The sequence below is a fragment of the Melanotaenia boesemani genome, chromosome 12, assembly GCF_017639745.1.
Source record: "Melanotaenia boesemani isolate fMelBoe1 chromosome 12, fMelBoe1.pri, whole genome shotgun sequence".
NCBI lineage: Eukaryota > Metazoa > Chordata > Actinopteri > Atheriniformes > Melanotaeniidae > Melanotaenia > Melanotaenia boesemani.
Window position 1 is genome coordinate 3,443,404 of NC_055693.1, and position 15,294 is coordinate 3,458,697.

General features: G+C 41.9%; 1 protein-coding gene and 1 long non-coding RNA gene across 9 annotated transcripts in view; one reads left to right on the forward strand and one right to left on the reverse strand.

Annotated features, from left to right (window-relative positions):
• The first annotated feature begins 290 nt into the window (after positions 1 to 290).
• pikfyve (phosphoinositide kinase, FYVE finger containing) overlaps positions 291 to 15,294 on the forward strand; it is a 34,126-nt gene continuing 19,122 nt past the window's right edge. For 2 of the 8 annotated variants that reach the window (XM_042001138.1, XM_042001139.1), the window contains exons 1-12: positions 906 to 1,009; positions 5,024 to 5,220; positions 5,911 to 6,078; positions 8,492 to 8,503; positions 8,932 to 9,041; positions 10,486 to 10,657; positions 11,014 to 11,221; positions 13,241 to 13,330; positions 13,760 to 13,916; positions 14,021 to 14,178; positions 14,777 to 14,888; positions 15,115 to 15,262. In XM_042001138.1, coding sequence (XP_041857072.1) covers positions 966 to 1,009; positions 5,024 to 5,220; positions 5,911 to 6,078; positions 8,492 to 8,503; positions 8,932 to 9,041; positions 10,486 to 10,657; positions 11,014 to 11,221; positions 13,241 to 13,330; positions 13,760 to 13,916; positions 14,021 to 14,178; positions 14,777 to 14,888; positions 15,115 to 15,262 — 1,576 coding nt within the window. In that variant the 5' untranslated portion in view covers positions 906 to 965. Of the gene's footprint in view, positions 396 to 905; positions 1,010 to 5,023; positions 5,221 to 5,910; positions 6,079 to 8,491; positions 8,504 to 8,931; positions 9,042 to 9,427; positions 9,464 to 10,485; positions 10,658 to 11,013; positions 11,222 to 13,034; positions 13,062 to 13,240; positions 13,331 to 13,759; positions 13,917 to 14,020; positions 14,179 to 14,776; positions 14,889 to 15,114; positions 15,263 to 15,294 lie in introns of those variants that run through there. The other 6 variants (XM_042001137.1, XM_042001133.1, XM_042001135.1 and 3 more) reach the window with 6 other exon arrangements.
• Positions 7,626 to 8,333, reverse strand: LOC121649966. Its single transcript, XR_006012192.1, has 3 exons — positions 8,182 to 8,333; positions 7,957 to 8,001; positions 7,626 to 7,686 (listed from the first exon to the last, which is right to left on the reverse strand). It is a non-coding gene; the product is annotated as an uncharacterized LOC121649966 (long non-coding RNA).

Below are 15,294 nucleotides of genomic sequence, written 5' to 3' on the forward strand. Positions count from 1 at the left end.
ATTTCAGATGTATTATGTATAAATATTCTTGCATGTGATGGGCTGACTCTACAGTATGTTTGGTTTTTTGGTTTGATGGAATGAGAACTTGATGGACTGTATTTGTAAACTATTAAATAATAACAAAGAGGTCAGCCACTTCATTCTGACAACTTGAGACACACGAGACGTACACTTTTCAGGCCAAAAGATGGTCTCAAACATTTTTTATTTTTAAGCAAGGACAGCTCAATCGATGTGTTTGTGTGCAACAAGTGCTGCCTGTTCTCATGTAATAGGGCTCGATTCTTCAGGGCTGCCTGTTGCTTTATGGGAGGCTTTTTCCAGATGTTTGACAGCTGTTTTTCCGAGAGTCGGCGATCCCTACAGTGATGTCAAGTTCATACACGTAACAGGTAACCCAAATTTTCATTGTTAAGTAAAATTTTATGCTCCAACCCTTCACACAACAAGAACGGCGCAGCTCATTAGTTAGCATACATTGGCTAGCTTGGCTAAAAACAGCCGCATCAACTACTGTTCAGTTGGCTAAGACTAGCTAACCGTTAGCTTAAATGAGTCATTCTGCTTTTCATTTTGCGGCACCAAGTAATAAACGCCTTTTTACTAAAATCTGAGTTCCTTTGTTAGTAAATGATGAGTTATATTAATAAAGTCAACTGACATTCAAGTTTAACTGTTAAAAAATGTAGTTAAATTAGCTAACTCAAGAGGTTATAAGCTAGCCGCAGGTTAGCTTTAACGTCCACTGGTGAAAATTAGGAGTGTGTGGGTTTGTAGTGTGTTTGTAGACCATAAGCACATGCAGGTGACACTGAACATGATCTTGTGATAAGCACTGTGTGACAAGGCGGAGGATTTGCTTGTTTCCGGGACTCTGTGGTCATGATTTGGCCTGTTTTGATCACATGATGAGGTGGAGAATGTGATGGCGCTACTTCTGCTTTCTCCGTTCTTTATCTAAAATGGCATGCATCGCTAACTCAAGCTCTGTGGCCTTCTTCAAAAGGTAAGCACAGAAGATGTCCTACATTTTTTCCACTCCTCCCTGTGTTTTACACGGTCAGTTGTAGAACTAAAAATGTCGATTTGGGCTGCAGTTTACACGCTATCAGCCGACTCCTAATTAAGCAGTCAGTCGTTCATGTCACGAGTGAAGTTCATGTGTAGAAAACCAGAAATAAGATTCATTCCACGTGTCCGATTTTAGATTGTTGCATCGCTGTGTGGGTTAATGGAAAATAAATAAATAAGAAAAAGAGAAATGGCGAATTAAAATCTGTTTCCTGAAGGACAGACAGAAATATATGAAGCACAGAAAGAAAAAAAGAAAACATCAAAACAGTTCATTCTCTGTTATCCAACCAAATGTATAGATGTATATGATATATGAAAAGTTAGTATTTTTTGGTTTCAGTAGAAAAAAGTCATTGAGTTGTAAGGCGACAAGTCAACCTTCATTTCTAAGGTTTTATGTATTAGGATATAAAAGAAAGTTATTGTCTTTAAAATGAGATAATTCCAACCTCAGATGAACAACAATAAAACATAATGAGGGGAAGACTGAGGATCACTTCACCAACAAGGACACAGGATGTATGCGGAAGGATATACAGCTCCTAACAAACTTCAAGGGTGGCAGGGATCCACCAGCTGCTGCTAACACATCTCTGCCAGAAGAGCTGAATTATTGTTTTGCAAGATTCAAGGGTAAGCAGCAAGGTGGAACCCCTCTCCATCGGGACCCTGCTGACCAGCCGGCTGTCCTTCAAACAGGGGAAGTTATGTGGACCCTGAGAACTGTTAAAGCTGGTAAGGCAGCTGTCCCTGATGGGATCCCTGGCAGGATGCTCAGAGACTGTGCTCACCAGTTTGTTGGTCTTCTCACTGACATTTTCAACCTCTCTTAACCCCTAACCCAAAGCCTAATCCCTAATCCTTAGCAAACACCAGTGTACCAGCCTTCCTGAAGACCACTACTGTCATCCCAGTGCCCAAGCAAATGAGCATTACCACTGTCAATGACTCAAGTTAGAATGAGGCTGCCTATAGAGACGAAGTGGATCAACTGTCAGAATGGTGCTCTCATAACAACCTTGTCCTAAACATCAAAAGACCAAAGAGCTGGTTATTGATTTCAGGTGGAAAAGGGAGGAGATTGAGGGCATGGCGGTAGAGAGGGTGCCCTGGTTTAAAGATTTGGGGGTGAACATCAGTGAGGATCTTAAATGGTCTGGGAACACTGCTGGTGTTGTAAAAACGGCTCAACAGAGGCTCTTTTTCCTTCGAACACCAAAGAAAGTCCATCTGCCTCCAAAACTGCTACAGTCTTTCTGGAAAGTGTTCTAACCTATGCCATCACCTCTTGGTATGGAAACTGTTCAGCAGCTCACAAAGCTGCTCTTCAGAAAGTGAGAAAAACAATCCAGTAGATCATCGGCCTCCCTCTGGCCCCTCTGGCAAAACATCAACTGCTCCAAAAGTTGCAGCTGAGCTTCTTTTATTTTGAAAAAACATCTCCCACCCATTTCACAACCTGTGCACTCTGCTGCTCTCTGGTAAACGGTACAAGTCACTTAAAACACTGTTTGAAGTGACAGACGCTCAAACAGTTTCCACCCGGCAGCAGTCAGAATGCGGAACACTCTCCTCTGCCTGTTCCCCCCTTACAATGCATTACTACTAACTGATTATGCACAGTGCATTATTTAGCACTTTTTAAATATATTTATTGCTGTTATTGTCTATTTAATTGATTTTAATAATTTCTTTAATTTTTTTAATGGATTATTTTTAATGTTTGTGGATAGGGGTGTAACTGGAATAAGTGTGCAGTTCTTTGTGGTGGTGGGGGGATTTCATACTATGAGAGTTGTGCAATGACCGTTAGTTCATTCCTTCAATACACTTAAATAAACTCCACCCTTCCTGCTTCTATAGGAGCTAAGAGGGTCAGTTGGAACCAGGTGCTGTTAATGACATACACTTAAATAATTGATTATCATCAGCAGGAGTGCCTCAATAAAAGCAGTTTGGTGCTCTGCTCTGCTTGTGTTAACACAATGCCAAGGAGGAAAGACATCAGTAATATTAGAAATATTTATTAGAAATAAAATCTAACAATAAATAGTGAAACAGTGTACAGAATAAACAACAAGGTGCATTTACTTGAACTTTTACTTGTGGATATAATATTGCACTGTAATGGTAAAACACTGTATCACACTGTTAGAATAATATAAATTTGCTACTGAGGTTGTCATGGTTTCCCAGGTGCATGCAGGGAGTACTTGAGCAGCAGCTAGAGGTGTGTATGTGTGTGTGTAGTGGAACATCAGTGTCTGTGTTTATTTGCAGTTCTTTTGGCCCAGGGGAAAAAGCTGTTTGTGTGTCTGGTGGTGCTTGATTTGATTGATCTGTAGCGCTGCCCAGAGGCCAGCAGGTCAAACAAGTGACTGGCTGGATGTGAGGGGTTTGAGATTATGGATGTGATCCTGTTGAGGCAGCAGGTCATGGATATGTTGTCCAGGGAAGGCAGGGGGCAGCCTGTTTTTTTTTTGTTTTTTTTTTCATACCACACACACAAACAGTATGTGAACACGCTCTCCACAGAAGTGATAAAAGGCCGGCAGCAGTTTTTTCTCCTGGTTGTTCTTCCTCAGGACCTGAAGGAAATGCAACCGCCGCTGAGCCTTCGTCACGATGGCTATGGGGTTAATACTCCATGAGAGATCTGCTGAGATGTGGATGTCCAGGAACTTAAAGGTGGAGACAATATCCACACACTCTTCATTGATGGAAAGAGGGGCGTGGTCTTCCCTGCTCTTCCTTAAGTCAATGATTGTTTCTTTGTACTTTTTGGTGTTTAGTGCCAGGTTATTGGCCGAACACCAGGCAGAGAGTTTCCTTGCATCGTCTCTGTATGCTGACTCATCTCCATCGGTGATGAGCCCAACCATAGTGGTGTCATCCGCAGACTTTATGATGGTATTGGTCGGTTGGGATGGAGAGCAGTTGTGTGTACAGAGCATACAGTAGGGGGCTATGCACACAACCCTGTGGAGAGCTAGTGCTTAGAGTGAGGGTGGAGGGTAGGTGGGGGCCAAGGCGGACACACTGTGGGCAGTTTGAAAGAAGGTCCTTTATCCAGACAGTTTGATAAACTGAATGATCGTATTAAAGGCTGAGCTGAGGTCCACAAAGAGCATTCTCATGTAGCTCCTCCGGTGCTCCAGATGGTTCAGCGCTGTGTGAAGCGCGATGGCGACTGCATCCTCCGTGGACGGTAACGGACCACCGTAACGGTGGAGCATGACAGGGAGAGATTATATTATATTATGAGATCATCAGAGAATATTTATTCACAAGTGGAAAACATTCATGACAGCTGCCAGTCATCCCGGACGTGGACGTCCCAGCAAGTTCAGCCCAAGGTCAGACCGTATAATGCTCAGAAAACTGTTAGAAAAACCCAAGAGCTACATCTCAGACCCTCCAGGCCTCAGTTAGCATGTTAACTGTTAAAGTTAATGACAGAATAATCATAAAAAGACTGAAAAAGTATGGCTTGTTTGGAAAGTCATGATTAAGGTTTATGTTGATTTTTTTCTATAATTATGGATGTTTGTCATTACTGTGGCAGAAACTACAAATATATACATAACTACTCACAATACCCCAATCTACCCTGCAGGAATTATATACATGCTACTCACAAATTGTTAGGGATGTTCAACTTTCGGGTGAAATCTACAAAAAATGTCAAAAGTTCATGCTAAAGTAATATAACATAATGTAGGACATTTAAGTAGAATCATGTTAATTGTAATTTCTTCATCTCAAACAATCTTTAGTAAGAAAAGTTAACAGCAGTGGTGGGTGTACCACCAGAGTGCTCTAGTTGTACTGATTTCATGATTAAGTTTACTATAGATTAAGTTCTGTCAGACTGGAACCGCCACAGTCTGGTTATCTGCTCCTGATTAGCTACTAATGGCTGAAATCATTACTTTTGTCTTTGCAGGAGAAGCAGTGACATGGCTGCGGATGACAAGTCCTCGTCCTCGTCTTCGACGGAGTGGAGCGTGGAGCCGCCTGTCAGCTCACCCACCAGCCCCTCCCACCTGACCCACTTCAAGCCGCTGTCTCCGGAGCAGGATGAGCCTCCGCTGCGCTCTGCCTACAGCTCGTTCGTCAACCTGTTTCGCTTCAACAACAAAGGTGAGGGATGCTCTTCAGGTCAAAGCTTTGAGTCGTGCTTCGTGGGCTGGTGCATGAAGCAGACATGAATTTAATGTTTTTTTTTTTTTATTATTATTATTTTATTTAATGTCTTTTTTAAAATTTGTCATGTGAACACCCAGTTTATTGTACCTTTAATTAAAAGCCTCAGTGTTTCAGTTCAGTATTACGACATTTTATATATTTTTCCTGGTTATATGAAGGTGACTGATAGCAGAACAGTCTTGTCAAAGGAATCTTTATCTATTTTTATTTGAACTTTTTATTTATTAGTTTATTTTGTTTTGTTTAAAAATGTAATTAAAATAAATTAAACTTTATTTTATCTTTATTTAGTTAGTTTTCTATGTAGCTTGATTTAATTTAACTTAATTTCATTATACTTTATTTTAATTTTTATTTAACTTTATTTTTTTTTTTTTATTTGATTTAATTTAATTAGACTATTTGATAATATTGAAATTTTTAATTATATTTAACTTAATTGTGTGTGTGTGGATGGGTGAATGTAGTTGGAATTAAGATTCTTACAACCAAGGGAACAAAACTTTTACCTGAAGGAGCTCAGGGTGTCTGTCAGGAAACTAAACATTAACATTTCACATCAAATCTCCCGAATTGCTCCTGTGTTTTACACCTGTGTGTGTGTTTTGGTGTGTTTGCGTGTAGAGGAGGGCCGTCCTTCATCTGCAGTTCCAGAGAAATCAGAAGCTCCACCTTCCTCCCGCCAGCCAGAGAGGCGGAGCTTGTCCTCCAGTCCCTCCCACTCCATTTATGGCTCCAGGACGCACCGGAAGCAGCATCCTGACCACCTACGACGCACCTCCACTGCCTCTGGTAACACACACACACACACACACTGACAGAATGATGCTGTTTTGGTTTAATTTTGGTTTGTCACATGAACAGTTTGCAGTCATTTCACAGACATGCTGTAAGAGCTGCGTCCTCGACTCTGGAAATCTTTCATCTAAACTTTGGCTCTCGTGTCCTGGAATTAGTTTAGAAATCTGTTAGAAGCTGCTGCGTGTTTGCTCTGTTTTTCTAATGAAATGAATCACACATATTTATATCTAGAGAAATTAACAGGGTCATTTGATCTCCATGCATTTCTTGATTACGTCATCTATTATTAGAAAGCATGTTAGCTGGTTTGTTTCTGTTCTGTAAGGAATGAACTAATCAGAGGCCACTGATAGCGCTGTTAGGGTAGCCTAATGAGTCCACTGACATCCTTAACAAAGTTTTTATGTTATATTAGATTATATTTAAGCTGATGAACTTTTTCTGCACCTGAAATCTAAAACCAGTGGGAATTTATATCAAGCCTAACGACGTTTGTAAGTTGGAAAATAAGGACATATACTATTGATTTGTCACTGTGAGGGTTAATCTTGATCAGATACAGTTGGATGTTTTTAGGCTAAACATTACAGGGTGATCAGTTCAACCGATCCCTGACTGGTTGGTTGCGTCACTCGATCACTGCAGTGCTTGTTTTTATGACATTTAGATTAAAGGAGATTTGTTATAAGCTGTATGATTTTTTTTTTTTAACCGGCTTACTGCTTGAAAAGAAGTCTTATATCAGTGTTTTGTGTTTTTAATTGTGCAGTTTATGACTTTATTCTACATTTCAGCTAAAAATATTGTTGCAACTTTGTGGTTTTCTTCCCTAGGATCACTTATTTATCCAAAAATAAGATTTATCTTGATCAATTTAGAATTTTTAGTTACTGCAAAAGGCCTTTTGCAGGACTCTATATAAAGACTTTATTTTTACTAGGTCCTGATCAATCATTCTTTAGCTTTCTGAAGGTTTTTCAAAAACTTTTTGGGACATTTTCTGCTTTTTCCCTCATTTTCAGTCCAAGCCGCAGAACTTTGACCTATGAATCATTCATGCAGGTGAAAGGTTTGTAAGTCAGGGGATGAACCCGAGTTGTGTGGACACATAACAAATTAGCAAAGAAGCCGTTTTAAATCAGCTCTTTAGGCTCTTTGTTACCAGCAGCCTGTCACAAAGACACTTCATTTGTTCCATTTCTTTAAAAAACAGCTCAGCTCAGATCAGACAGTCTGACAACAGAAAACTGGATTTTAGCAGCAACAAGGTGATTGTTAGCTGGAAACGTGGCTTATCTCAGCATGGAGGCAGAAACTGGACACGTGGAGGACAAAAGAAGAATGTCTGTTGTGAAGAAATGGGAACAAATCCAGCAAAGACCTGAACCAGGACCTGAGAGGTGCATCTGGACCTTCAGCTGATCCATCTACTGTTGGCCGAAGCCTCATCAGAAATGGTTTCCATAGAAACATGGCTGTCAAGAAGCCATTAGGGAAACGGGAAGAAAAGGCTGAGGTAGGTCACATGACACAAGAACTGGACTGAAGATCAGTGGCAACGGGTCTGATGGATGGACAGATCCTCCCCAGAACCCGGACCTTGACGGGTTTGATGGAGGGATGGATCCTCCCCAGAACCTGGACCTCGCCGGGTCTGATGGAGGGACGGATCCTCCCCAGAACCCGGACCTCGATGGGTCTGATGCAGGGACAAATCCTCCCCAGAACCCGGACCTCGACGGGTCTGATGGAGGGACAAATCCTCCCCAGAACCTGGACCTCGTCGGGTCTGATGGAGGGACGGATCCTCCCCAGAACCCGGACCTCGATGAGTCTGATGCAGGGACAAATCCTCCCCAGAACCCGGACCTTGACGGGTCTGATGGAAGGACGGATCCTCTCCAGAACCCGGACCTTGACGGGTCTGATGGAGGGACGGATCCTCTCCAGAACCCGGACCTCGACGGGTCTGATGGAGGGACGGATCCTCTCCAGAACCCGGACCTCGACGGGTCTGATGGAGGGACAAATCCTCCCCAGAACCCGGACCTCGACGGGTCTGATGGAGGGACGGATCCTCCCCAGAACCCGAACCTCGACGGGTCTGATGGAGGGACGGATCCTCTCCAGAACCCGGACCTCAGCATTATTGAAGCAGTGTAGGATCATCTGGACCGGGAAGGAAAACAAAAGGCAGAAACATCCAAAGAGTTTAATGATCCTGGAGAACTAAGTTGTAACTTTCTAGGCTGCAACAATCCCAACTAAATGTTTGAGGAACTAATAAATCGTATCAAAAGAGACGACACAGAGAAAAAGATTTAAACCAGCCGAGGCTGCAGTTCAGAGACAGAAGGATCGTGTTCAGACTGTAACATCGTTCTCATGTCTTTTCTGATTCCAGTGGATTGGCCAGGTGAGGGCTCCTCTGCACTGTGTGATTTACTAAAGATGCTTTTAGCTTTACTAATAATTCAGATAGATTCAAACAGAAGTGTGTGTGTGTGTGAGTGTGTGTTTGCATGGAAATGTGTTTGATGTTTGCATTTACAATGAAGTGCTTTCTATTGGCCTTTGGTTTGCCCTGTTTTCACCCAGGTACTAATAATGGAATTGTGTTTGGTGCAGTTTTAAAGCTAACTTTTATACCTGCTTTTTCTTTTTTTTTTAATTGATTGCTTCATTTGTTATTTTTTCATGTTTTTTCCTCTAATGAAATTCTTACGAGGTTGAAGTGCATTGTGTCGACGCATCTTGACAACGCAGCAGCACATATTTTATCTATGAAGTGCATGTTGTCCTTTGTTGTGCTCATTTGTGTTGCGTTTATGTGCACGTTTGTAGATGGCAACAGGAAATCAGATGTTCCTCTGAGCAATCATGACCCTCGCACTGCTGTGCAGCTTCGCACTGCACTGAAGAGGCTGAAGGAAATCATGGAGGGAAAAAGCCAGGTACTTCATCCAACAGGAAGTCCTTTGACTTACGCAATCATGTTGTCTTTATTTCACTTTTTGTGTCTTTAATATTAATATTTTAATATTTATAAAAATCCTCTTCGTGTTCCAGGGCCTCGGCTTCTATTTTGACTTGTATTTTGACAGCTAAACAAGCAGCAGGAACTTCAGCATAGATGGTTTATGTAACGTTATCACACAGTTAAAGCACTTTTATCTGTTGTAACATTGCTGCCTTTTTGTAGTTAATGGCCTTTTTTTACACTGATTTACACCTGATTACAAAAGAAAACTAACCAGAGTTACTGGTTTATGTCTGAACTTTATATAAAATGTAAAAATATATAATTAGAATTTTAATTTGTACTTTGCCTTTAAAACAGCCACAGTTCTCCGACCGCAGGTCCACCTGCACACAGGTGGGTCATTCAAACATCTTACAGAACTCGAACCAGTTCTTATGTGGAGGCGATCTGTTTCATTTTCCTGAAACGGACTCTGTGACCTCTGTGGTTCTGGTCCTGTACTCTGTATTCAGACATTCTGCGTTTAAAAGATGGATCTAGTTGTGATGTCCACCCTTAGTTTGTCAGCTGATGTAACGCTGGAGTTTGACTTGATCATCTTGTTCTTTTTGGGGGAGGAGCTTTTTATTTTATTTTATTTTATAAATATTGTTATTTTTATCTAATTTATTTGATTTTTAATTTATTTATAGCGGCAGCTGCTTCAGCCAGGTATCCCATTTTCCCTGGTTAAATAAAAATAAAATGAATAAGGAATGAAGAATTTTTTAAATATTTATCTGTTTATTCATTTTTAGGTCTCGTGTTTATTACTAATTACTAGTATTGTTTAAAAGTAGGAACTTGGGAAGAACCAGTGTTTTGTCAACACATAACAGAAACCTTTGGCTCTTTCTCACAAGCAGCCTGTCTCCACCAGGCATCATTCGTTCCAATTTCTTTAGTTTCATTTCATTGTCAATCATTGAAACATCATTTTTTAAAATAATTGATCAGGAGTGAAAACTATAATGATCTGCATATTCTTGGGAGTAAGATCAGGTTTTTCAAACAGGACCGTAGGTGTTTCGGAGCCATCACCCAGCGGCTGTCAGTGGTTTCTCACTGGCTTCACTTTTCAGACCTGGAGGATACTTCCATCTTTTACACGCAGGCTGTTTTCTGACTGGTATCGCACTGGTTTAGGGGTTGGTGTCAGACTATTTGTAAACTGGTTTTACACTTGGTTCAAGTCTGTTGTTTGTTACCTGTTTCTGGAGAACTTACTACAGTTGTAGCTGACAGCCCTCCTGGTTGGATGCCTGGGCTCAGTGTCTTGATAGAGAAACAGCATTGGGGGTTGCATCAAGGCACAACACATGTTTAAACTGTGATCAGACTCTCAGCAGCTTCCTGTGGTCATTATCCACCATCAGGACAGCGATCTGAAGCAGTACTGGATGCCTGACAGCCAGTGTAAGGAGTGCTACGACTGCAACGAGAAGTTCACCACCTTCCGCCGTCGACACCACTGCAGACTGTGCGGCCAGATCTTCTGCAGCCGCTGCTGCAACCAGGAGATCCCCGGGAAGTTCATGGGCTACACGGGTAGGAGATTCAGTTCAGATAAGAGCTTTTATTTACACGTTTTTGTTTATATTGTGAAGGCTTTTATCATTTTGTGGCTAATCGGCCAACATATAATTAGAAAAATGTTTAAAAATATTTGATCATTGATCCATTTATCAAACATTAGATTTAGATTTGTTTTTTTTATGTGTAAAATGACAAAATCCATTTAACTTTAGTTTCTTCTACATTTTTCCATCTATCAAACATGGCTGAAACATTTCTGGGAAAGCCCTTTACAAATCGGCTTCATCTGAGTTAAGCTTCCTAAAACCAGGTGCAGAAGTTCAGTGGGAACTTCCTGCTGACTGCGAGGTATTTCATCCTTCATGCAGGAGATCTGAGGGCTTGCACATACTGCCGCAAACTGGCGCTAAGCTACGCTCACTCGGCAGACTCGGGCTCCATCGGCGAGGACCTGAGCGCCTTGTCGGACTCCCCCTGCTCTGTGTGTGTGTTGGAGCCCAGCGAGCCACGAACACCGGTGGGAGGCCGCAAGGCCAGCAGGAACATCTTCCTGGAGGAAGACCTGACCTGGCAGAGGTGAAGACACAGAAACACACTTTTAAGTTTAAAGTTAAATCCTGTACACTCAAGTCTAAACTGTGTCATCACTTTTAAAGATTTGTGGTTTCATTTTGCCCAAAATGAAGCAAAAAGAGATTGCATGACTCCCTTCCTGCTCCTCTGTCTGTGTGTTTCACACTTTCTTTGCTGTTGGATTTATTCAGTTAGAAGTCTTGATTTTTGCTCATGATGGAGACAGTCCAGCCTTGTCTGCACTTGTGTATTTTCCCACCTCCTCCTTCTTTCTGACTGTGTGATTTCAAGCTTATCCTAAGAAGATGCCACCTTTTCAGCAAACCCTTCGATATCCAGTCAGGAAGTGTTGGGTGACAGGATGCTGGGTAGTTTATCTTTTGGGTAAAAATCATTCAAATATTGTAACAGAGCCGAGTTTAATTTGGCACAGAAGTCCACAGAGAAACAAGGACAAACACACTGTTTCAGTTTTATTAGACTATTTCATAGTTTGATGTGATTTTTTTAAGACTTTTATTTACATTAACTCCCAAATAATGGATGGTAACAGTTACTCTACATTCTGTAAAATAAAGTTTAACAAATTTACAATCAATTTTGATATTGTGATTCACTATGAATTTAAAAATGTTGTAAGTATGTTCAGCAAGGTGAGAATAATTGTTTAAGCCTTGCAGAAATAACCTTTGTTTTATATACCTTTTTGTTTCTAAAGCACTTTAAAAACAAATCGGCTCACCAGAGTGCTGAAAAAAAGACTAAAACAGCATGACGATGAATGACGGTAAAAGTCCACTTTTAAATAAATTTTTTATGATGATACTTCTGTTGGCCAGTAGGTGGCAGTAGCGGCTTTGATATTTTCCTCCGGAACGCTGTTACCCACATCAACAGCTTAAAGGTGCAGCAGCAACAAAATCAAAGATCAGTGACAGGAAAATTTAAAATATTGTTAAAAACTGTGTTTCTAATCACTTTACTAAAACAACTGTCATGTTTTTATTCTCTTAGAATTAACCATTTATATTCACTTGCTGTGGGTCCACATACATGCAGCTGCTGTATTTGTGCCTCCATATTTACTACGGTGTCTCTAAATGGACAAACAACTCTGTGTGAAGCTTTAAACCTGCATGTGATAAGTAACGTCAAGCACCATAGAAGAAGACAGTACACATGTAAACTACGTTGAAGTAGTTAGCTAAAGTGCAGTTATTGTTAATTAGATCCTCTTACAAATGAAAACGTGTTTGTCTGGAAGAATTTTGACCATTCACAGCCACCATCCATTCACACTTTCCATTGCCTGTCTGTCCACACTTTACATTTAAATACCCAGATTTTAATGTCAGTAGATGCATCATCATCGCCATCACCAGTTCCTCCACAAGTCAAAGTTTTGATGATGATGTGCTGCATTTCCTGTACAGACCTTCAGAATAAAATCTCAACTGGACATGTGGCATCTTTTATTTTGGGTTAAGCTTTTGAAATGTTTGGTTTCTGCACCGCATGAATAAATCCTGCACCCTGAGAGCAGCCATGATGTGGAACACAAAGAAACTGTGACTTAGGTTTGCAGTTTGTAACCTGATGGTCTGATTTGAGTCAAGCGTGGCTGTTTGGTCTGATCCTCTGCCTCTTCGTTTGATTGATTTCTCTAGTCAGACACTGAACAGAGTTAACCGTGGCTCTATAATGCATGCATCCCATAACTCTGCGCCTTTGTTATGAATCATTGTGCTTCCTGCTTATTTTCTCTATCAACTTCCTCAAAGAAACTGTGTTTCCTCTCTCTCTCTTGTTCGCATAGAAAAACTCCTATTGGGATGAGAAAGAAGTGAGTCTCGCTGTTTGTTTTATTCATTTTTTTCCCACATCTGTGTCAGCTTTAAAGGCTAATGCTCTCGAGCTCGGTGAAGAGATAGTTTTCTGCATGCTCAGATTCACCGATCATACATTTGAGAAGAAGTGTGAAGATGACACAGAGGGAGTTTTAAACTGAAATGTGTATGTTAGCATGATTCACCAGGAGCCTCAGAGCAGCGGCCTCGCGTCAAGACTCACAGCGCTGCAAGAAGACGTGGGGAAGTCACCGGCAAGGAAGAGGTCAGTCCGTCTCCGCTTCGGTTTGGAAGCTACACTCAGTTTAACAATGACATGTTTGATTTTAAGTTTTGGATGGAAGAGTTTCGGCTCTTTCCTCTACATCACAGATCTCCACTGTCTTCCAGAGACTATCCATCCAGATCCTCACATTTCCCGTTTCCATCTCTGATTTATCTTTTAACTGTTAAAATGAAATTCTTTCTGAATTAATTTTAATTTTAATTTTTTATATTTTTCCACATTTACCTGAAGCTAAAGGCAACCCACTGACACAGCTGTAAAATAATGCTTAGAAAGAGAGGTGACTTTTTTTTAAAATAATTTTTAGACTGTGAAGCATTTGCAGCAAGAGTATCAGTAAAAAAATGACTTTGCTGACAGCGTTTTCTGAAGCCAGCAGTGTGACAGGTCCACGCTTCTTTCTCTCAGGTCTGCCAGCGTGACCAACCTGTCTCTGGACCGATCCGGATCCTCCCTGGTTCCTTCCTACGACAGCTCAGTCAGCCCTCCGACCAGCCGAGCCATGTCCGGGACCAAGAGCGGCACCAAGGTGGATCATAGTGAGGAGGAAAGGAAGATCCTGCTGGTGCCTGCTCTCTTCATTACCTATAACTAATTTTAGGGTCATTTTCATTGCAGTTCCCTCCATATCTCACCTGTTTCATAATCCAGACTCTGTGTTTGTTGCAGGATTCGTCTCAGCTGAAGGACCTGTGGAAAAAAATCTGCCACAACAACACAGGGATGGAGTTCCAGGACCACAGATACTGGCTGAGGACGTACCCCAACTGCATTGTGGGAAAGGAGCTCGTCAACTGGCTGTTGAGAAATGGCACCATCTCCACCAGGTATCCTCTCACTGGATCAGAACAGAAATTACTTTGGTTTTTGTTTGCATCACTTTCCAGCTGCTAGAAAGCAGCTAGAGCTAAAAGCTGATGAGATGCAGGCCTCTGGATCACTGTTCTGTGATGGTAGAAGTTGGATCAGGGTTCTGGTGGTATAGGTTGGATCAGGGTTCTGGTGGTATGGGTTGGATCAGGGTTCTGGTGGTATAGGTTGGATCAGGGTTCTGGTGGTATGGGTTGGATCAGGGTTCTGGTGGTATAGGTTGGATCAGGGTTCTGGTGGTATGGGTTGGATCAGGGTTCTGGTGGTATGGGTTGGATCAGGGTTCTGGTGGTATAGGTTGGATCAGGGTTCTGGTGGTATGGGTTGGATCAGGGTTCTGGTGGTATAGGTTGGATCAGGGTTCTGGTGGTATGGGTTGGATCAGGGTTCTGGTGGTATAGGTTGGATCAGGGTTTGTGTTTTGTTAAATGGTTTCAGTATTTTTATTCTTGAGTTCATTTTTAAACTGAACCAGAAATGGATGAAAACGGACAACTTTGTGTTTCCAGCTACTGTGTGTGTGTGTGTGTTAGATTCACTGTGTGTGTGTTACAGGGCCCAGGCGATTGCAATAGGTCAGGCATTAGTGGACGGTCGCTGGCTGGACTGTGTCACGCACCACGATCAGCTGTTCAGGGACGAGTACGCTCTCTACCGCCCCCTCCAGGTGAGACCCGTCTTCCCCGTGCACCCACGCAGAAACGAAATGCCTTCAGGATGCTGCTTTCATTCTTTCTGTCTCTTCACACGCTGACGCATCACATGTTGATATTGATTGATTCCTCTGGGTTCTTTGATAACACAGAAAGGTCATTTCAGTCGCAGCTTCAGTGATTGAGCACCTGAATGAAGGGAAATGTGCTGACATCAACTCCTCCCTGTCTGTTCTGTAGAGTACAGAGTTCTCAGAAACGCCGTCTCCAGACAGCGACAGCGTCAACTCCATCGAGGGACATTCAGAACCGTCCTGGTTCAAGGACATCAAGTTTGATGACAGCGACACGGAGCAGCTTGCAGATGAGAACGAGTACACCATGCCCAGTACGTAACTCACGTCTGACCTTTTTGTCTTT